Raw genomic sequence first — 24345 nt, forward strand, 5'->3', positions numbered from 1 at the left:
TCTGGCACACACGGGGTTTGGGGGAGCTTCTTTCCAGATCTTGATGTTGTTTCTTTCTGGGCCCTCATCTTCCCAATTGTAAAATGAGGATTGAGAGAGACATTTCTCTACCTCAGTGAGATAACATGAGCCAAGTTATTTTGTAAGTCATGAAGACCTATAAGAAGGCAGTCATGTTGTTGCGGCTACTGTTGTCAACGTTAGTGCTATGAGTTATGGCTACTGAATTACACATAGAGACACTGGGACTTCCATAAAGGGCCAGGCATTTGCCAGCCAGCAAGAGCCACTCTGGAATTTTTACCAATTTTGAAGCCAAGAGATTTGTTGACCTCACTGTAATTTTAAGTCTTTAAAATCTGCTCATGTTAAAAATAACCTTTATTTTTGGGGCTGGAGAGATGGCTCAGAGGTTAAGAGCATTGCCTGCTCTTCCAAAGGTCCTGAGTTCAATTCCCAGCAACCACATGGTGGCTCACAACCATGGGTCTGGTGCCCTCTTCTGGCCTGCAGACATACACACAGACAGAATATTGTATGCATAATAAATAAATAAATATTTAAAAAAAATAACCTTTATTTTTAAAAATTATATGGCTATTGCAGAACAGAGTATTTGTTTAACTATGTAAAGATGTGTTGCATTTGTTTTACCTTGCCTATCTAAGGCACCTGGTTGGTCTAATAAAAAGCTGAACGGCCAATAGCTAGGCAGTAGAGGGATAGGCAGGGTTGGCAGGTAAAGAGAATAAGTAGGAGGAAGAATCTAGAGAGGATGAGGGAGAAAGAGAGGGAGATGACAGGAGTCAGCCAGACATAGAGAAAGCAGGAAAGTGGGTATGCAGAATAAGAAAAAAGTAAAAAGTCCCAAGGGAAAACATAGATGAAGAGAAACAGGTTAAAATAAGTTATAAGAGCTAATGGGACAATCCTAAGCTAAGGTTGAACATTCATAATTAGTAATAAGTCTCCATGTCATGATTTGGGGGCTGTTGGTCCAAGAAGTCCTGCTACATATGACTTTGGGGCTGGGGACATAGAGCAGTAGTAGAGCGTTTGTTTAACATGATCAAAGCCCTGGATTCAATCTTCATTACAGTCTAAAGGAAAAGACTTTGAAATGTTTTCACTTTCATAACTGGAACTGTGAATAGGAGCCATCCTTCAGATGGGATCACAGAGATGAGAGGCTCCAGGTCCTGCTAGAATCACTTAGATAATATTAAGGAAATCCAGTACCCAGACCAATGGCGTAAGGATCTTTGGGGGTAGATGCAGGTGGCAGGCTTTTTTTTTTTTTTTAAATCCCCAGGTAAATCCACGGAACAACTAAGTTTGAGAGAGCCTGGCTTAGATAACAAGCAATCCAGAAATCACACAGAATTCTCAGAATAGTGTAATGTCCAAGGCAGAACTCAGGGTTACCCTCAAATCCAGGACAATGAATTAAGAATCTGACACCTTAAGGTTGGGTGGATGAACTCACAGGTGTCAGACTGCTAAAGAATCTCAATGGGCCATCAGGTGAGATCACGCATCCTATGAGGAAGGAAAACACATCTTTCAAGAGGAATCCTTGGCAAGGTTCAGGTCTACAGAAGTTTCGAGGGGTAGCATGTGTTCTACTGGAACTCACTGCATTCAGACAATAATACTGCTGATATACAAGCTGTGGAGAAAGGTCCATGCCTTAGAAAATCTCTAAGCTTCAGTCTATGGTCACAAATCAATTCCAACCAGCTAACTCGGGTTGACTAGGTACTTATTATATACTAGACACTATGGAGGGCAATCAAGAGATAGAAGATGTTATCCTTACCCTCAAGCACCTAGATAGATGAAACCAGAAGGAAGAGTCCAATCCAGGATATGACAATGGGCCTCAACAATTCCTAGCATGGTATAAACATACTTTAAATGTCTACTATGTGTGACTTTTAGCGTGCCTTAAAGTTTATAGACATAATTGACTTGTAGAAACAATAGCCACAATAAACAAGTAAGCAAAGCTTCTGAACTTTCACTGATGTCTAGAAGTGCTTTACCTTGTTTGGGTGCTTTTATTACACAGAGAGAACAGGGAAGGGATCCTGAAATCCGATGACAGAAAGTATCTTTGTTGGGTCCAGGAATAGAGCTCAGCTGTAAAGCTCTGACATATACACATGACTCTGTGCTCAATCCCCAACACCACACATAAAAAGTATCTTCATTTCCTTTGTGCTAAATGGTCCCCAGTTATTTCAATGTCAATTGAATAAATGCAAGATCTTTGTCTTCCTCCTGTTTCTTCTCATACTCAAGATGGCATGCAGGCTAGGAATGGGACACAAGAAAAAGGGAGTGAGAGCCCGTGAAATCATCTACTGTTCAGCCTGAGCTCTCAACAACCTCTACAGGGATCTCTTTCACCCTGGAAGGTTCCTCCATGCGATGGCTAATGTTGACCGTCATCTGGATGAGATTTCCAATCACCTTGAAACCAAACATCTGAGCGTGTCTGTGAGCTTCTAAATCAGGTAAATTGGGGTAGGAAGAACCACCTTAAATGTAGGCAGCACCATTTTAGAGGGCTGGGTCTTTGAATAAATAAAAAGGAGAAAGGAAGCCAAACAGTAGCAATCATATCTGTTTCTTAACTGTGGGTGCAATTTGACCAGCTGCCATTACTTCCCTGCCATAATGAACTATACCCTGGAACCGTGAGTCTCAATAAACTTGTCCTGGTCCCACCCTCTCTCCCTCTACATGCTCCTCACCCTCTCTCTGTCCTTTGTCACAGCAATAAGAAAAGTTAACTAACACATTCAGTATCTAATTGACACCCAGTGCTGAAGGCTGCATCTAGTGGGCCCACGGTCTTTTCTCTTAGAATCTTATCTAACCTTGGAGAAATTCCCTTCAGCTATCACCACCAAGTATCCTTCATCAGGCATCTGTCTGGGTTCTTCATGCCAGAGTCTTTGCTACCTTGTCTCTTCCCATGGCTCTCAACACGGTCACCCACTAGGAACACAAGGGCCGTTTAGATTTCCTGCCCAGCACACAAGAGTTGAGAGAGACTTGGCGAGACTGCCTCCTGGCTTTTCCTTGTCCAAATCTCGTTCCATCACTCCTGCTTGCCCTGTGTTGCTATTTAGGCCCTGCAAGGACTCCTTACAGGGAAGGAAAATGTGGGATGCAGCGTTCTCTGCTATCAGCATTCCCCATAATCTAATCAGAATCTCTATAATTCCTTGTCACCATTTTACCTTCTCAGGAGAATCACAGCCCAACAAAAGTGACTTCATACCTGGCTGTAGGGCTAGGATTTGGGGGGAGTTGTGAAATTAGCAGTAAGATTGATCATGGTGAAATTCAAAGTTTCGGTTTTACTGGTACAAGGTGGAGACAGAGGGAGGAGGGCAGTACTGGGTTTGGTAGTAGAGAATCATGAGCCGAAGATGGCAGGTGGCATCAGGTCAGCCCACCTACTGCTTCATTACCGTCTTCCCTGCAAGGAAGACTGGTCACTGGAGAACTATGCGATTCGTGAGAGGGTAAGAGGAGAGACAGCAAGGATTGGAGAAGGAGAATTGAAAAGCAACTCACCACCAGAAATGTCTGCAGCACAGGGCGATCTCTAAAGCTGGGGTTTATAGCTTATGAGCTCACCAAGCTGTTTCAAAAGTGTAATTGTTTCCAAATGGTGAAGACAATTTGGCAGGAATGAAATTATAACCATCTTTCACTATTATGTCATCCACCCTCTGGAAAATAGAATAGCTGTACCTAAAAGGAGACCTCCTTCAAAGACCAGAAAGAAGTAAGGCATCATCCCAGGAAGGAAGAACTAGGGAATGGAGATGAGTCGTGACCCATCTGATTTGGGCTTCCAGTAGACTGAAAATGACTCTCACAAATGTCATCTAGCAAGACAACCGGATGTATTTAAGTCTGAGGATTCTTTCAGTTGGCCGGCGGCCTCACAAGAGTCAGACCCACCTCTCCCTGCTGACAAGGGCTACTGAGTCATCTCCTAGGCTTCCAGGGTGAAACTACTGTGTTTGCATTCTAGAGCTGGGGAGCCTCATCTCTCTTAGTTTGCCCCAGTGCTCCCTGTCTTCCTCCCCAGGTTCCACTGCCAGGTTTAACCCTAGTCTCAGACACTTACTGTCCAGATCTTTCTACCCGTGACTCTGATCAAAGGGCTTAATTCCTTTGATCCAGTTTTTCCATCTGTAAACTGGAGTGAAAAAGATACCCACCATAAAGGGTTTGGGAGAAAAGTGCGAGATAATGTTTACAAACACTGGAAAGACCCGGTAAGGAGCAGGCTCTAAGTATATGTTAGCTTTCCTCTTGTTAGTACATTATCCCACCAGTCTCCTTTCCTGCCTGGCACTGAGGATGCAGCAAAAGACCTGGAGGCTATAGGAGTTCAGCATCAACACAGTCCCAGGCGATGCCTATCAGAAGGAGGGAGAAAGAGAGAAGGGCATATCAGAGAAAGAGATCTGTGAGCTCTCTTCTTGGCTTTCTGGACGAAGGAGCATTTGGCTGTATGTTGAAGGTGGATGTGTTTCCAAGCAGAGGTGAGGAGGTTACCCCAACCAGTACAGGGAGGGAGCATTTGAGTGAAAAAGGGAAAGAAGCAAAGCCAATAATGGGGACATTAAGGAGCAGGTGACTACTATGGGCATAGGGACACAATCCTACTGAGCAACTCTAAGAGGCAACGAAGAACATTCTTCAGCACTATCCTACCATGGGACAAGAAAAATAAAATGTTATTCTTGTTTGGGGATAGCAGGATAGGTATCTGGGTGACCTGAAACAACCTATTTTCAGTGACTCTCATCATTAGGGTTTCTACCATTGTTTATTTTTGCTGTATAGATGCACAGATAACAAGCAACAGAGTCTCACATGGCAGAGGGGTTAAGATGGCTAAAGGAAAGCACATAAGTGCGCAACTGTAATCTCAGCACTTGGGAGTTGGAGACCAGAAATTCAAAGTTAGCCTTACCAATACAGTAAGTTTGAGCCAGCGCAGAAAGAAATGTAGTATAGAAATTACATAAATGAACTTTGGGGCTATAGGCCCTGAGTTTAAATCATAATTTTGCAATCTCTCTCTCTTTCTCTCTCTCTCTCTGCCAAATTTGAAGCAAGCTTTATTAAATACTTGCCAGGATGATGGACACTAGCCATCCCTAGGATTGCCAAAGAATCTTGCAATCAACATTACAGTTATGAAGTAACAATGAAATAATTTTATGGTTGGGGGTCAGCACAACAAGAGGAACTGTATTAAAGGGTCACAGCCTTAGGAAGGTTGAGATGCACTGCTCTAGGGTCTAATGAAGGTAGAGCGAATCATGTGTCACCCGATTCATTTGCTTGAACTGTCCTTTCCAATGTGACTGTGTTTGGATATAGTGCTTTTAGTAAGGTAGTTAAGGCTAAATTTGCTCAAATTGGAAAAAGGACCAAACTTAACAGGACTTTCATCCAAAGGAAAAGGAAGAGGAAAGAGGAGGAGGAGTGGAAATATCACAGCAAGCGTCATCATTCCCTGGCCACACACGACAGGCCACGAAGGACACAGTGAGAAGCCAGCTGTCCTCAAGGCAAGGAGAAAGTCCTCACTAGAGACCAATGCTGGCACCTTGGACTTGTAACTGCCAGATAGTGAGATCACAATTATCTGCTATTTAAGCCGCTCACTCACTGGTATTTTCTTATAGCACTCCAAGAAGACACACAAACCCACATTATTGTCTGTAATTTGTTTGAGTTATGTAGGATTATTAATAAAGGCTCCCATCCTTCTTAGAAAAAAAAGAACCCTTGCAATCTCTATTAACTGTTCCACCAGGAGCAAGCTGCACAAGGCAAGCCTCTTCATGACTCAGTTTCCCCATCTGTATAACAATGCCAAGTGCAAAAGGTTATTAGATGAGTTTCAAAAGACTTGGTCTTTTTAAGGCTTTGAGCAATGGCTAGAACATAGCAATTGTTATCAGTGATTATTAGCACTAATCAATACTTAAGGAAGGTTCTGAGAAGCAGCAAAGGACTCCTATTTAACTCAAAACATGAAGCTGGAGTGCCTGAGAGTGCTTGCTGTATAGTCCTGAGGACTAGGGTTCAGACCCTGGCATGCTTATAACAAGTCAGGTGCCCCACAAATGTCTGTATCTCCAGTGAGGAGGTATGTGATGCTTTCTTCCCATCTCCACACACACATGCATACACACGAAAACAGATACACATAAATAAAATCTACAAATCAAACACTCAATTCAGAAAATCATTTGCCTTCGTGGGTTGTTTCTGGAACACACGATGGGTGACGTAGCAAAGCAAGAACACACCATAGCATGTGTGGGCTCAAATCTCACATCTCACCAGCTTTTTGCTCGAAGCATGGGCCCAGGAGTACTGTTTTAGCTAGTGCTTTTTAGCCAGGTTCTACCTTGGAATGAATATATATATAAAACCAGTGTTACCTAGAGACTATTTACAACACTAAGTGCTGGGCTCCCTCTAGAGTTTCTGACTCAGAGGATTAGGATGGTCCTAGGTTCTTCATTTCTAATAATCCCAAAGGTGATGCTCATGGTATTTGGCTGAAGGCCACATATTTAGAACCACTGTAAAAAGAAATCAATTCATCGGTGCTATCGTTTGGATCCAGAGTGTCTCCTGAAGTCACATGCTTTAAAGGTTTGGTTCCCAACTAGCTCCTATTGGATAGTGATGGAAACTGTCTCGTGGGAGGCTTGAGCTCTTTGATAGTGTGCTCCTGAAGGGAACTACGGGCTTCTGCATCCCCTCTTCCTTTTTCTCCCTTTGTCCTGCCATGATTTGAATGGGCTTTCACTGCTACCCATCCCCGTCATCATCTGCTGCCTGACCACAGGCCTAAAAAGAAACGGGGCCAATTGACCATGGCTTGAAGCTTCCCAAACTACAAGCCAAAATGAACATTTCCACGTTTTCAGTGGCTAGGTATTTTGCTTCCGTTAACAGAAAACTGATCCCAACAGAGAAAGCTGGAGTATGAAAGAGACAAATTGCTCTAAGCAACAGCTCAGCTTCTTTCTTCTCATGTCTGCTCCAAACCCACAAGCTTTCCTATTTATCTGCCTTTGCTCTCCCTTCCCCACTTTCCCCTCCCCTCCCCTCCCCTTGCCTCCCCTCTCCTCATCCCTCCCTCCTCCTTTCCTCTTTTTCGATACTTTTGAGGAAAGGTTTCAAGTGGCATTATCCCCGGTTCTTCATTTTCAAAAGACTTATTTCTGATGGCTATCCTTCATTTAGATCAGTGGTTCTCAACCTGTGGGTCACGACCCCTGTGGAGTCACATATCAGATATTTACATTACAATTTATGACAGTAGCAAAATGACAGCTATGAAGTAGCAATGAAAATCATCTTATGGTTGGGGATCACCACAATGTGAGGAACCGTATTAAAGGGTCGCAGCACTAGGAAGGCTGAGAACCACTGACTTAGATGATCTTTTTTCGCTTGTATTTCGCTTTCCTGTCTCATCTTCCTGTGGAGGGAAGAAAACACTGACACATGGAACGGAAGATGTGGCATCTGCAGACTCTGTTACTTCTTAACCAATAATGTCCCAGAGGGCATTTACCCACCAGTAATGTGGGGCTATTTGATTTTTGTCCGGCTAATCCCCCAGTGTTGTGGTATTGTCTCGGGTTGATCTGTGCGGATGGAGTTTATATTGCATGGCCACAGCAGGGTTTGCGTACCTTGATACTTAGCAAGAGGCATTTTCTCTGCCTCTTTATGTCTTACCAGAGCAGTGCAAACAGTGCTTCTTGAAGTGAGGGCCCTAGACTAACAGCATCAATATCACCCGGGAGGTTTAGACATGCCAGTTCTCAGGCTCTGCCCCAGATCTACTAAATCACAGACTCGGGCAAGGGCCCATTTGTGCTTCAACAGGCCTCCTAAGTGACTCGGATGTACATTTTATATTTGAGAATCCTGGTTTGGTGGCTACAAACGTAAAATCCAGACACGAACCCCTGGGTTCCAATTCTATCTCTACCACTTCCCAGGAGCAAACATTCCTGGGAAAGTTACATATCTCTGTGAACTCCAGCTTCTAGATCTGGAGAATAAAACAATACTAGGACCTCCCCTTCATAGGTCTAATTGAGACGATTAAGCAAGTGGCCAAGTGTAAATCAAATCATCTAGAAACCGGGCACATAATATAGACTAAATATTATCATGTCTGTCTCTCTCTCTCTCCCTTTTCTTCCTCTCTCTCTCTCTCTCTCTCTCTCTCTCTCTCTCTCTCTCTCCTTCCTTCCTTCTTTCCTCCTTCCCTTCCTTTCCTGTCTCTCTCCAACCCCCGTGTGTGTGCATGTATACATGTGTGTGCGCATGTGTACATGTGTGTGTATGTGTACATGTGTGTGTGCATACACTCGTTCATACGTGTGAGTGCAGGTGTACATGTGTTATGACATGCATGTGGAGGTCTTAGGACAACCTTTGGGTGTTGGTCCTTGCCTTACCACCTTATCTGAGATAGTCTCTTTGCTGTTATGTAAGCACAGCTAGTTGGCCTCAGAACATCTGGAAATCCCTGTATCCACCTCCCACCTCCTGGTAGGGGTGCCTGGGATTATAGACGCTTGAGTTTTTAGCATGGGTTTTGGTGATATAAACTTCAGTTGTCAGACTTCTATGGCCAGCACCTTTACCAGTAGTCTCCCATGCTCATCATTTCCTCACTTTATATCTTTGCTTGTGAGCCTAGCCTTTCACGGCTGGGCCATCCTTCCAGTCCCACCATTTCTTTTTTAAAAGCATGACGGCTTCCTGGCTACATGTCCCATGTCTACTCCTTGAAGGAGTGTCACCTGCATTTTAGCATGTTGGGAAGCTTTTTATTTAGTTTGTGTGTGAGTCTGTATATTTCTTTTCATCTATGTTGTTACTGGTGTTTCCTGCTAGTAGATTTTTATTTTATCCAACAAAGATTTCTTCTTCTTTTCACTGTCTTCTGAATAAGAAAAGTCTTTCCCTGTGTATCTAATATTGTCTTCTTTAAAAATTCATTCGCTAGTCTCATTCCTAATGAACATACATTGCATTGTATAACAATATTCTTTTGGCAGTCGTACACACAGAAACTGATGCCCTTGCTAGGCAGTGTGGTGCACACCTGTAATTTCAGTACCTGAGAGGTGGGGGCAAAAAGATCAGCAGTTCAAGGTCATCCTCAATTGTATTTTGATCTGGAGGCCAGTCTGTACCACACAAGACCCCAAGAAAAAAAGGAAGAAGAAGAGAAAGAGGAGGAGGAGGAGGAGGAGGAGGAGGAGGAGGAGGAGGAGGAGGAGGAAGAAGAGATAAAAATCAAACAAACAAGCACCAGATGAAAAAACCAAACAGGACTGAGACCGTAGTACTACCTGCCCTTCCACTCCATTCCTCACTCACCTCTCCGGGTCACCTTTCCCCATAAGCTTCCGAAGATCCCCCCCTTTCTGAAAAAAGCATTCTTCTTCATTTGACTATGTTCTTTTTTCAATTTCTACACAAAAATGCCTTCAAGTAGATATTGTTCAAAATAAACGCCGAAAGAAATCCCCATACATTTGGCTACCTGACAAAGATGCTGAGAACGCTCAGAGGAAAAAGATCGTCCTTTCAACAAATGGTAATAGAAAAATGGGATAGCTACAGGCACAAGAATAGCCCTCAGTGAAGCAAAGTTGGCTTAAGTGTAAATGCTTAGAAAATGTAGTAGTGAATCTTCCTGACACTGGAATTGGCAAAGAGAGTCTCTTGATTTTGATACTACATTATCGATAATAAAGGTAAAATACATTAATTAGACCTCATTAAAATTAAAAACCTGCATTCATGGAAGGATACTATGGTGGGTGAAAATAGAAGCTATTTGCCAATCAGATACCTGATAAAGGATTAATTTCCATAATATGTAAATAATTCCTAGTCAACAACTAAAAAGCAAAAGGAAAAAAAAAAGACAACCCAATTTTTAAAATGAGAAAGTCATATGAATAGACATTTCTCCAAATAAAAGGTAAAATGGCTAATAAGTGCACCCAAAGATGCTGAAACCACAAACTACTAAGGAAATGCAAATCAAAACCACAGGAAGATGTCACTTCATTCCTACCACCAAAACAAAAGAAAACAATAAGTGTTGTCAAGGATGTGGAGAAAATGGAATTCCTATGCTTTGTTTGTAGGAATGTAAAATGTATAGCCACTACGGAAAACAGGCTGACAGTTCCTCAAAGATGCAAATGACCCAGAAATTCTAATCCTAGGTGTATCCCACAAAGAAATAGAAAAGCACAGAATCAGAGCTTTGCACACCTAGGCTCGTAGCCGCATTATTCACAACAGCTAAAGGACACAAACCACTGCAATGTCCAGGAACAGATGACTGAATGAATGAAACGTGGCACAGGTACCTACAATCGAATATATTTAGCCGTTAAAACAAATGAAGCTCTGATACATAACTACAACGTAGATGGTCAAAGAAAATATGTTAAGTGAAATTAACCAGACACAAAAGGATAAATATTGTGTTTTCACTAATGTGAGGCAGGAAGAGAAAAATACAAGCACACTAAAAGAAAAGAAGTTATAGGGAGGATAAGCCCAGTTACTAACTGGGACAATGAAAATATTCTGGAAATGAATAGTGGTGATAGTTGCACCAAAAATATTAATGCCAACCAACAGTGTATTTTTAAATGCTAGCTATTGGGGCTGCCAAATCAAGGCAAGTCTGATGACCTGAGCTCAATTTCTGGAACTCACGTGGTGGAAGGAGAGAACCAACTCTCATAACACAGAAGTTGTCTTCTGAACACACACACACACACACACACTCAAAAAATAAATGCAAAGGTTGATAACTATTTTATAAAATTGCATATTTCACTATAATAAACATTATGGACAATGACACAAAACATACATACAAAAAAGATTAGTAGAAAAAGATGAAGTGGGTAAAGGCACTTGCCTTGCAAGTAAGATGACCTGAGTTTGATCCCTGGAACCCACATAGTGAAAGGAGAGAACCAACTCCAGAAAGTTGTTCTCTGACTTCCCAGAATGTGCCATAACACATACTGCCCCAACCATAAGTAGTAGTAGTAATAATAAGAAGAATAACAATAACAATAATAATATTATTATAAATGAAGGAAGAGAGGAAAATTGACATCTTACCTTTCAAGGATGTAACCAGAATGACATGAAAACAAATGATGACAAGGAATATCTTGTATATCAGTAAAACTTCTTCAGGTCTGCCAACATGGCCACACTGCCCCCCAGAGAAGAGCATCCTGGAACAATACATGACAGACAACAGATCATCACAGCTGCCATAATCCTAACAGGAATGACCAAAGGTCATTCCTCAAGTAACATCACCTCCATGCTGCCTTCTTAGAAGTACCATTGTCAGAACTGTAGCGTGCTTGCAGAGAGCTAGCATTGCCAGGTGCTCACTGGCTAACAAAATGAAAAACCCAGGTTTACTAAGATATCACAATTAAAATGATAAACATGCTAGACTTTGTGGACTTATGGAAAATACATGCCAAATACACCAAAGAACAAATTAACAACTAAACTAATTGTTTCATACGTAATTATGACCACTATAGGAAGCTTTTTAGAGACAATGCTAACATTCATGCATCACAGACACCTCTAAATAATCTACCTCATTTGTTTCTTATGCTATCAAAGGAAAGCAACACTGCATTTCTTCCTTATTGTGACTTATTTTATTGTCATTGTTTGCATCTCTAGTAGTCAACATAGCAACATTTTAAATGCAAAATTTATATCAGATTTTTAATTTAAAAGGGTCATTTGCCATTCACTTACTTATTCATGCAACCACTCTTTATCGAGGACCAATATGTTCCACATAATACATTAGGGCTGAGTTGGAGGTAACTAGAAGTGATATATCCTTTTATTCATCCAAAGGGGTAGTTCCTGTGAGCAGGCTGTGTACTCTCAGCTCGCAGAACTCCTGGCTAAGGCGTCTAAGAATCTAGCCACCACAATAACTACAGACTGGAGGTAGCAGGTGCATACACCATGGCGAGGCTAGAAAAAAATGAGTTCAGAGCTCCTGGGTCTGCGACATAATACACTGTCCTGGTACTCTCGCAATGACGGGGTTCTTGAAGACGGTCCGCTTTACCTGGAGAATGAGACAACGGTGGGTTTTCTGTTTCTTTTTTTATCCCTCATCACTTTAATCCCTGTACTATCTGACCTTACACACACTGAGTATAAAAGGAGAATTTGCTGAACGAATGGGTGAGTAAAAGAATGAGGAGCGTAGCGAGCATTTGCAGAGTACTCACAGTATCCACCACTGATCAGAGATCTCTTGATCGCTCCTTGGAGCAAGTCTATCAAGTTGATGCCATTGTCCCAGTTTGCTAAAGGGCACATTTGTCCATCAGGTCTATGAGTCTCTTGTTGACACAGCATGATATTGATTTAGATCATAAAGTGATTCTGGCTTCAAAAGAGGGCTAATGTTTTAAAAATTGATAATTGTATGTTTCATCTAGGAGAATTTATCTTCATGTAGATTGAGAATAATTAAAGAAGAGGAAGTAATTTGAAAGTACTATATGGTAGGGCCGAGTGAGGGCTAGTCTGTTATCCTTGGTTAACTATTAAAATTTAATAACAGCTATGAGATACGCAATGACCAGTATATTGGCTCGTGTAACAAGATATAACAAGTGTCTTTAAGATATTAACAGTGAAACGTAAGTGTTGGCTAAGAAGTTTAACACAGTCGTGGCATTGTGGCACACACCTTTAACGTCAGCACTCAGGAAGCAGAGAGAGGTGGATCTCTATGAACTCAAGGCCAGCCTGGACAGAGCTAGTTCCAGGACAGCCAGGGGTACACAGAGAAACCCTGTCTCAAAAACAAAAGCAAGAAGAAGGAGGAGAATAAGCAAAGGGAGAAGAAAAAGGAGGAGGGGAAGAAGGAGGAGGAATAGGAGAAAAGGGAGGAGGAGGAGGAGGAGTCTAGCACAAGAGGACATTTAAGAGGGAGCTACTGAAGAGGTTTTTAGTGTGGACAAAGCAAGCACAAACAGTGAAAATACAACTGATTTAGATTATTCAATTTTCAAAACAGAAGAAACAAATAAACCAGGAAACCATGAGTAAAAGCATAATTAAATTTTTATCTGAATTCTGGTAAAAGAACCACAGCCAGCAAATCTCTTCTGCATTCTAGGAATATGTGGAGCTAGCTTATTTAAGAATTTTCTGCTGAAAACAACTTAAAATCATGAATAAAATATTAAACATGTCTCGCCAAAATGGAAGATTAAAGAGGAAGTAAGAAAGGTAACCTAAACAGCGAATGCACATGTACCTAAAGGTATAGGCCAATGAAGCCAATGGGGTTCAGGTGTGAAAGATTAAAGAAAAGGTCAGAGATATGGAGAAGAGAAATAGAAGGTGAGCATACACTTAAATTAAATTCAAAGACAGGAGAATAGGAAGTCAGTATTTGGAATAAGAGTCCGAACTGGTGGAAAAACATTAATGCAGATTCAAAAAGCCCATAGAATTTCAAGTACAATAAACAAATAAAAAGAGATCTGCACCAAACCAGCTCATAATGAAACTGGAGAAAATGTAAAGTTTTTTTTTTTTTTTTTTTTTTTTAAAAAAAATGTCTTGATGAGCCAGGTGGTGGTGGCACACGCCTTTAATCCCAGCACTTGGGAGGCAGAGGCAGGCGGATCTCTGTGAGTTCGACACCAGCCTGGTCTACAAGAGCTAGTTCCAGGACAGGCACCAAAACCACAGAGAAACCCTGTCTCAAAAACCCAAAAAAAAAAAAAAAAAAAAAAAAAAAAAGTCTTGACAATGGCTCGAGGAAAATAAGGTCATTTCATTTCCAAGGAATAACTTTTAGAGTGACAGGTCTCTTCTCAGAAGTCACAAGACAATGCACTATTACCTACAGTGTGTGAAGGCAATACACTATTACCTATAGTGTGTGAAGACAATGCACTATTACCCATTGTGTGTGAAGACAATACACTATTACCTATAGTGTGTGAAGACAATACACTATTACCCACTGTGTGTGAAGGGGAAATTGTACTCACAGCGAAAAGACCTTCTATGAAGGAGGACAAAGCGAAGGCATTTTCCAATAGACAAAAATGGTGATTTTCTTTTCCATCAACGCACAACAACAGCAAAACAAAACAAAACAAACCCAAAATAAAACAAAACAAAAAGACTCAAATCCTCACTTGAAATCAATGCTAAAACACATCTTTGGGAAGAAGACATTAGACTTGAGATGCAAGAAGGAACAAAGACTTAAAGAAGGTGGTTAGTATACGGGCAGGCCCCACCCCGAACATTCCTAAGAGATGGGTCAAGGCTTTAAAAAGTGGCACAGTTTGCCCTTACGTCTCCAATGTCAAAAGGCTTTGTGCACTCTCAGGTGGTCACTGCAGTCAGCCTTTCTAATATCCATCCCTTGGATCCAGAGACGAGTGCACATTCAACATGGCTTTCTATGGGGAAGGTGACTTCAGGCTGTGACAAGTTAACAAAGCTAACTAGGACAAGTAATAATACTATCTCACAGGGACTAAGGAAATATCAAATAAAAATATATAGCAGAGTTGAGAATGTAGCTCAATTACTACAGCCCTTGCCTAGCACCAGATAAAAACAGGCAGGATGATGCAAAGGTAATCTCAGCACTCAGGAGGCAGAGGCAGGAGAATCAGTTCAAGGCCATCCTTGGCTACATAGTGAGTTTGAGGCTATCCTGGGCTACATAGGACCTTGTCTCAAAAAAAAAATAACCCCCCACACAAGCCATATAAGTGGATATGTATGCATGTAAATTTACGGGAACTTTCTATGCCAAAATCAGTCCAAAGGAAAGTTCAACGGAGGAACATTTTCCTAGTGTGCAGGACACCTTGGCTTCAATTCCCAGTACTGAATGTTAAGGCCTATTTTGCTAGACATGGTGAACCATGCCTGAAATTCCAGCATTTGAGAAGTGGAGGTAGGAGGATCAGAAGTTCAAGGTAAACTCTGGCTAATATATGAAACCCTGTCTCAGAAAAAAATATACTGTATTTATATTGATATCAGAAAAGTTATACTTTAAAACAAAAGCATTACTTTATAAACAAGACGTTTATTAAAAATTTAGCCTGATCAATAAAAAAATGCTGCATATCAAAACATGGGCTATAGTTGAGGATACTGTCACACTGAGATTTTAGTTATACATAAAGCTTAAAATTAACACATTAAGACCCCTGTTAAGAAATTTGGAAAATAACAAAATAAACCCTAAGAAGAAAATAATGATAAAATAAAAGCATAAAATAATGACCAAAAAAGCCCAAAGTAAAGAATTAATAAAATTAAAGCTATTCTATGAGAAGACACTTCTGGTGAAATTGAGAGCCAGGAAGGAGAGGGTGGGGGGAAAGGGAGGTGGAAGAACTAACCAAGAGAACTGATGAGGACAGCAATATTCTGCAAATGCTACAAACATATGAAGATAGAAGGGCCTTGGTGCCATCTTTATTCAAAAAGTCTACACAAAATGGGCAAATTCTTGGAGGGAAAATAAAAGAAGGGGTCAATAAGAGCTATTAAAACTGAATAAGATGTATGGCTAGTCAAAGTCTCCAAAATTTTCACACCAAGAAAATTTAATTAAGGAACAAAAATTTTAGTCTCACAAATTCTGAGAAGAGACAAAAACAGTAGAGCACATCTGAACTCCTTTACACAACATCAAGGGCAAATTTTCATGTTTTTACTGAATATGCGCACATGTGTGCGTGTATGCATGCATGCACACACACATAATAGTAATTGACAGAATTCTCTAGATGCTCACAGAAATGCATAAGAGCAACTACAACTGCATATCTTGTAAACTGAAGTAATCAGAGTAAATATAGAACAAAAGAATCCTGGCATCATTTTTTTTCTTGAAGATAAGGTCACCAGGGACTAAAGTCAGCATTCCTGCAGTAAGAAAAGCAATACCAAAAAGGACCAGAGAGAAAAGACTCTATTGCCTACAGATGACAGAAGCTGGGCTAACTGCTAAGTGCTGAGCATGAACTCTGAAATGACAGCTTTGTGTACTAGTTACCATAACCCCTAGTCATGGTATATATATATCGTAAAGCCAGTGCCGAAGCACACAGCGGGAGTGCGTCTGTGAGGCTTTCAGGCTATTGGAGCAAATGGAAGAAAAAGATTTGTTTAGTCTACACAGTAGAGCATTATGCTCTTAATGAGCCTTAAGAACGTTCTAAAGCAGAAAAAAACAAAATTTTCATTTTTAAAAAAGCGAATCGCTATCAGACTGCAGTATTTGTAGTCAATTATACACAGTAAACATAAGCTCAGAATAGGGGAGAGGCATTGTTTCAGGTCCCTTGCACACTTCCGCATTTTCTCACTATACTGGAGGTAAGGTGAAAGCTCACTTCCTCTCTCCTCTCACCCTTCAGGGTCTTCCCCCCCAAGGCTCAGGTATGTATTCTCAACATGCACAAACAAGCAAACATGCAGTTAAGAAAGCATGCTCGGTAGAGCAAACTGTGGGCCTTAGCATCCAAGCTCCACCTCCTACAAGTACAACTTTGAGATGTTAATTAATCTCTGTGAACCTTATATCTGAAGAAATCAGGGTGATAATAAGGCTAGCTTCCTAAGGTTCTATAGGGGTTAAAAGGAGGTTAATAAATTGAATATTTACATCTGCATAAGTCAAAACATATTAACTGTGATTATAAGCAGTCAAAAGATAAGTTTGCAGTGTTTCTAATGCTGAGTTTGAACTTATTTCGAGAATATTTTCTTATGTCTAGTTTACATATATTTTCTGAGGTTCTCTCATACGCGGGGTACTATGCTAGGACCTCACGATTCGTCAACAACTGTTTGTTCATAGCCACTACTTACACTGAGCAGCTATTGGGACTGTCAGATAAAAAAATAACGTTTTTCAAACCTGGTAAATGTAAAAGATACTCTCTTCATGGATGAGGAGGATCAAATTGACTTAAAACAATAACCAAAACCAAAAGCACTAGAATCCAATATCTCTTCTACTGAGGGGCACACAGCACCTCACCCCCACTTCAGAGCAGCCATTCATGAAAGATTTAAAACTGGATTTGCTCTAAAGTCTGTTGCTACAAAATAATTCTATGACTATGTAGAGAAAAGAAACAGGAGAGGAAACTGTGGTAGTTTGACCATTTGACACAATCTAGAAGCACTTGGGCAGACAGCCTCAGTGAGTGAGGATTTAGGGGAGTTAGTTCTCTTGAAGCTAATGGAGGGAGAAGACTGTTCCAGCATGAGTGGCTCCGTTCCCTAGGGGAGCCTGAACTCTGTAAGAGTAAATAGTCAGGAGTTACCGCAGCAATGAAACAGAACAGAGACTCTTGTTAAAAGCACTCAGGAGGCAGAGGCAGGCAGATCTCTGTGAGTTCGAGGCCAGCTGGTCTACAGAGTGAGCTGAAGGCAGCCAGGGCTACACAGAGAAACCCTGTCTCGAGAACAAATAAACAAGCAAACAAACAAAAATCCTTCAGGTGCTGGCCCGCACTGGGCTGGAAGTAGGAGTTGGTCAGAGCACATGGTATGGGTGCTTCAGGAGATCATACTGGAGAGGAAGGTGGATTCTCGGGAAAGCCAAACCTCCCACACCTCCTAAACCAATACTCTGGCCCTTCCTTCTTTGCTCTGTTACCATTCATGTCAACTCCCACTTGAAATCACAGCTTGCATATCTATTAGTTGTGTGAGCCTACTTGGGTGTTTAAACCTTGTTTATAACAATAACTTACTAGTATCTATTTTAATTCTGTGTTCTTTATTTTGTAAGTCATTTAAATTTGTTATAACAAATATTTTTCACAAGATTTTGACAACTTATATAAAGGAAAATCCAGAAACAGTCACTACCTGAATCTCAAAAAAAGGAAAAGTCATAATACTGGGCATAGGTTATTAGTAAAGAACTTGCTTAGTTCATGCAAGGCACTGCGAACTGATCCAATGTACTGCAAGAAGGAAAAAAAGGGAGAAAAGGGGAAGATTGAAAGTCAGTAGTGCCTTCAGAATTTCCGTCTCGAAGAGAGCTACACAGAAATCTGGTTGGGAGGCACTCTGAACGTTGCATGTGCACAGTGCTTCAGGTGACCAGGAAAATGTACCATTTTGTATTTCAAAACATGACAAACGCTGTTGGAGCCAGGGAAGTCAGTCCAAAGAGCAAGACAGCTAGACAATAGGACAATAGTCCAAGAAATCCTATGTAAATAAGTCTCCTTCAGCTTTCATTGCACCACGACATTTCAATGTCTACTCCCAGTCCAAAGTCGCCACCCTTTCCTGAGAGCCTACTCAAAAACAACTGTGCTTACTGGGAAGAAAGGTTCAACGAGGGTCTTTCGGGAAGATGAAGAAAATGTCTGAAGGGAAGAGAGCTCCAGGTGGGAGGAAAGAGTTAGAAATCAAACACGAATAGACGAGGTTGTGAGGAAAATGGGGCTCTGAAATGAAGAAAACGGAGGACTATGGAAGGGAAAAAAACCCAACAAAACCCGCACGCGTTCACTGTTTTTATAGTACTATCATGTAGAACTATCCTGACTCACCTGACAGGAAGTTCAGAGAAAAGAGGGGAGAAACTCTGTACACATCTGAAAATAAAAGCAAGAACAGATAGTTAGGCCAATGCAAAGTGGACCTTCATTGTGCCAGAAGGCAACACTACTGCACACCAAGGCTGCATATTGACAGTGGGGTTACAGAAGAAATGAACACCGCAAGTCCTGCTACCAGGGAACAGATTATAAATGGCAGGAACAATCCAGAAGCCAAGAGTTAATTTTTGGCAGGGGTTGGGGAGTGACCTCATTCACATATGCATTGTTGCTCAGTCTAAATTGGCATTAAACGTGTTAGAGGTATGCTGGATAGTCTAACGGTTAGTGTTGATGCACCAGGAATTGAATCCTCTAGGAGGCAAGCTTCTGAGCATATCTGTGAGGAGTTCATTTGATAGAGTTAGTCTCCGGGCGTGCCTGTGATGGATGATCTTGATTAGGTTAAGTGATGCGGGAAGACCCATGTTAAAAACGAGCGGCATCATTCCTGGGATTGGTTCCTGCACTGCATGAAAAGGAGAAGGCTAGCTGAGAATGAGCACTCAGAGTTCTCTTCTTCCTGACTTGGATCCCATGCAAGCAGGGGCTTCAAGGTCCCGATGCTTTGACTTCATGGTCATGGTGGACCCTGTCCTCATTCTGCGAGCCAAAACGAATTTAAGAAACAGATGGTGAGGTGATCAGAATAGAGCAGGGAAGTAGCAGACTCTTCCAGAGACAACAATTGGTCATGCATCACTTCATACATATTCTGTACCCCTTTTTACTAATTTTTTCTCAGATATTCTGCACTTTAACTTTCCTATAACCTAAACTCCTTGACATCAAGAGCTGCGTAGTTACTTGCCAGGTATGTTCAAAGCCAAAAGCAAATTATTGTTTTTTCTAAGAAGGTTGAGAAAGTGACTGTTGACTGACTAAGTTCGGCCCTGAGCTGAAAAGGGAAGATGGGGCCATTCATTACAGCATGACTGAGGGCAAGAGCAGAAACACAGGGAGCTATTCACAGCACAGAGTCCTGCTGACTCCCTGAATCACATTGTTTAGAATATTCCAGAACACTTTTCTTTGGTACAGCTATTAGCTCAAAGTTGACAGTTACTTCACATTAATGGTATCATCTCACATGAAATAGAAACATCATAACTTTCAAAATCAAGATTTTCAATAAAGAAATAAGCTATCTTGTCCTCTTGTCTTTTGTCAACTTACTGCTAGGACAGAAGTTGATGTTCAAGGAGGAATCCAGGATATGAGTGCAAAGAAGAAATAAGTAACCACAGTGAGGTTCTATTGATCATAGGAGGTCCTTTAAGAGGAAAAATTCACGTCTTAATGAATTAAAATCCAACATGCCAAAAAAATCCATTAAGCAATGTTTATAGACGGCAAGAAAAACTGAAGGCCAAACATGTTCTGTCCTTGGATAAACGGATTACAAATGAATGGATGTATGATTGCCATCAAAACATTAGCACAATCAAATGGAAACAATTAATTGAGATGAGTATAGAAATAATTTTATTGAACATTTGTAAAGATTATTTTCTACATAGGAATTTCAAATGATATTTTGATGCCATTTCATGACTCAAACATGTTGTGTCTTCCAAAATCTTATTGACAACCACAATAAAGCACACTTAATTATTCTGGGGAATACAGCTGATTAACGAACACCAGGAGGCTCTATTTGTGCCTTTGGAACATTTTCAGGTAGAAAAGTAGGGCCAAACAACAATGGCATTTGTTTTTCCCAGTGGATGAAAAACCATGCGAATAATACCCAAAGCTGGAGAGCACGGGGCAAAATAAACACTTGCATGCACCCCTGCTGGGAAAGAAAACTTTTGATATTTTGATTTTTTTGAATTGTATATACTTTAATTTTGTTTTTCGATTTTCATTTTATTCATAATTGGTTTTATTTTTAGAAATTAAAATAAAATTACATTTGCTTCCCCTTTCCGCTTTCCATCCTTAAACCTCTTCTTCCCACTTTGTAAACCAGGTTCTTTATTTATAAAGAGCTACAGGCAACTAAGGCCTGCAGACAGAGGGCGAATTAATCTTTCCCAGGGATGAGTCACCTAATTGGTTATCTGATTCCAAGTAGTCAGTGCTGAAATCATATGCATAAAGCAACGCTGGATGAACTAAGCTGCTTAGTTTAAATAGCTATGCATTTATACATACGTGTATAACGTCTTTCGAAGATATTATCTTAAAACACTAAAAATGTGGAGAGATTGTAAATTCAGAGGTATACTGGCATCCACAAAGATATCAAGAATAACACTGCTATTACAGCCTTATGTGAGGTGAGGGAGGGATTCTCAATATCCCAAGAGATGAATATTTAAACGATGGCAGAGCCACATTATCTAATATGACTCAATGGCTAAAAGTGTAGTTGATTTAGATGACATTATAGACACTTCCAGTGAAAAAAGGAAGCTCTTGATACACTAATATGTATACACAAGGCCATGTTAAGAAACAATCAAGCTGTATATGTGTGTGTGTTTGTTTGTATGACATGGGTTAGCTCATATAAAAAAAAAATCATAAAAAAAAACCCACCTACCAATCCTTCACAGACAGGACTGTTACATAGAGGGTGAAGCCAACTTTAATTCTATAGAAAACATCAATGTCTTCATGGATTATTTATACAAGTGAGGTTTGTTGAAATAACCAGGCTAGCCAAGGATAAAACAATTATATTTTATTTATTATAAGGGGAAAACTCATGAAACAGGAAATGAGAAATTCAGGCACAGCAATGTCCTGCGGGTGGTGCAGAGAGAGAGAGAGCACACAGGGAGGCAGATGGGGTTTAGTCTGGGTCCCAGAGAAACCACGCCTTAACTAAGACGTACCTCTTAAAGATGATTGGCTAACAGGGTTCCCCAGCACAGGTTGCTTCTTTTAGTGAAGAAAAGTAGAAGAGTGAGGACTAAACAGAACTCCTGAGTGAAGATCTAGGGTGGGACAAACGGAAGGGAATGTTATCACTTTTTCTGCTCATTGTAACCTCCCTTCCTACTTTGGGGCACAAAGGCTTCAGATGTCAGAGACAAGAAATCAGTTTTCCTCCCAGAAAGTTGGAATTCATTTGAGCAAATTACTGAAAACAATAGCACAAGAAATGCTGTGAACTTGTCTGATGGACACCGAGGCCTAAACTTAACTAAAAAGTTACCCGTCCTCCTGCCTGTGAATGCCAGCTTACCTTGATGGACATCAGCCCTCATCTCCCGGGGCAACTAAACAGGAAGCAGAATCCCATCCACACCAGCACTTCACTAACAAAACATGGAGGCTGCCAATGTTTGGGAATCTTACATCATTAAAAGAAAAGGGCAAGTCACAAAAGAAGCCATATCAACTTATGTAAGACATGGCACAGAATGGAGAAGTTTCTCCGAGAAGAACAGCTAACTCACCAATTGCTGAGATTAACTGAAACCTCCCACAGTTGCAGAGTGCCCCAAACCATGACATCAGGAGGCTGGGGATGATCCAACTTCCTCTATTTATCAGGCTGGCTAAAACCCAGGCTAAAGCCAGCGTAAGAAGAAAAAAAAGGCAAGTAGTTTCTACAGATGGTGTGAGCTGGAAGAAATCTTTCTTTTGGTTATGTAGGATGTTGTTCCAGAGGAGAGAAAAGTTTTGAGGGAGTCTGTCTCTAAAACTCAACTTTAGCGGTCCGGGGTAGCTGGCCCTTGGGCCATGCATTTTGAGGGTGCTGGGTAACCCAGTGGGTAAGGTGTGCAGGTGACAGAAGCTTTGACCGAGTTCTTCTGTGCTCTCTGAAGCAATGCGTCCCGGTCAAAGAACAAAACAAAACTGTGACATGCAGCATCCTAAGAGGCTCGGTGCTTCCTAGGATGTAATGATTAATTAGTGACCCAGACTGAGGACCAGAGATTGGCTCACAGTCCCTGACAACGACAATAACATCATGGAAGAAAGTACCAGAGGGGGAAGGGCCTTGATAACAAAGAATGGGTCCAGGAATCAGTGAAGAGAACTTTTCCCACACTGGTAGGGGAAGCAAATAACACAAATGGTAATGATGGTGAAGATGGGGCCTAGTGGGCATGTGCAGGACCGGACCATGCTTTAAGTTTGTAAGTACTGTCATTGAGGAACAAACATGAAAAATGCTAGAACCTTGTTGTCACCCTAGTTATACTCCAACCCTTCTATACAAGACCTTGTCTCCACAGACTGGCTTGCTTGGTTCTGGATATAGTCCATTCAAAAGAGATTAAATGTAAACCGGGTGGTGGCGGCACATGCCTTTAATCCCAGCACTTGGGAGGCAGAAGCAGGGAGATCTCTGGGAGTTCAAGGCTAGCCTGGTCTACAAGAGCTAGTTCCAAGACAGGCGCCAAAGCTTCAGGGAAACCCTGTCTCAAAAAAACCAGAGAGAGAGAGAGAGAGAGGTCAAATGTGAGTTGGCTTTTAGAATTTCTAAATATAATTCATTCAGTAAATATATACCAAATGTGTTCATGCATGTATCAAGCAAGTTATACCATATCTAAAGCCTCCTGGCTAATGGGACTAGTGGTACCTGAATCCAGAATACTATGATTTCTGTAGGTGCCATCTGAAATAGCAGCAACAAACAAGCTGCGCTGTGGAAGGGTCCTCTAATCCAGAGCAGGGAAATGGACCCGAGCAAATTGCCTCTAAAGGGTAATGATCTGGCTACCTCCTAAGGAATGTACAACTCTCTCCATGTAAGGACACAGGAGAGATCACTCCAAAGAGAGGAAATAGCTTAAGATGAAACAGAGAGCCAAAGAACATGGAAAGGGAAGAAAAATGCCCTTATTAAATGGTAGGAGGGATGGAGAGAGCAGCTGAAATTGTTTTCTGAGCCATCTCAAAAGATGACCTCTTAGCCAGCAGGGAAAGCGTGTGTGCTGAGATGGAATAGTCCAGCCTCGAAGTGGCTAGTATACCTCTTGACAATGCTATCACCATGGCATTTTTTTCTACACCACTGACAGCATTATTTTCTCCAGTGCTCTCTCTTTCTCTTTTTCCTTCCTTCCTCCTTTGTCCTATATCTTCTCTCTTTTCCTTCCCTTCTGTAGCCTGAAGCTGGCCAAGTGTATTTCAGTGAATGGAACGTGGCTGGTTACCTCTGCTTAAGCCAGAGAAAAGGCATAGACCCCATGATAAAAGCTGAGGGGCAACTCAGTGATAGAACCCTTACTTAGCATGTAGAGTTTCTGGTACCATCCCCAGACCTAGAAAGAGAAAAGAAGATGAAAGGACAAAATAAGAGAGTGGAATGGAAAGGAGGAGAGGGGGAAGTTGAGGTGAGGCCTGATGTGTAGTTCAGTTGATAAAGTACTTGGTGAAAGGCCTGGGTTTACTCCCCAGCACAACAGCATAAAACAGGGCATGATGGTGTATACTTCTAACCCTACCAAAAGGTGAAGTCAGTAGTATCAATAGTTCAAGGTCATCTTTAGCTATATTAACTAGTTTGAGGTCAGCCTGTTCTACACAAGATCCTGCTTCAAGGAAGGGAGAGAAGGAGGGGAAAAGA

The 24345-nt window shown here is 41.3% G+C and overlaps 1 protein-coding gene across 2 annotated transcripts in view; it reads right to left on the bottom strand.

The window, feature by feature from the left end:
- Positions 1-21710, bottom strand: part of Adgrg2 (adhesion G protein-coupled receptor G2) — a 79350-nt gene extending 57640 nt beyond the window's left edge. For both annotated transcript variants that reach the window (XM_057759221.1, XM_057759222.1), the window contains exons 1-3: positions 21653-21710; positions 18759-18803; positions 11251-11369 (exon numbers count right to left, since the gene is read on the bottom strand). In XM_057759221.1, the coding sequence (XP_057615204.1) occupies positions 11251-11368 (118 nt within the window). In that variant the 5' untranslated portion in view covers position 11369; positions 18759-18803; positions 21653-21710. The remainder of the gene's footprint in view (positions 1-11250; positions 11370-18758; positions 18804-21652) is intronic.
- Positions 21711-24345: the final 2635 nt, after the last annotated feature.

This window comes from Chionomys nivalis, chromosome X (genome assembly GCF_950005125.1).
Source record: "Chionomys nivalis chromosome X, mChiNiv1.1, whole genome shotgun sequence".
NCBI classification, from domain to species: domain Eukaryota; kingdom Metazoa; phylum Chordata; class Mammalia; order Rodentia; family Cricetidae; genus Chionomys; species Chionomys nivalis.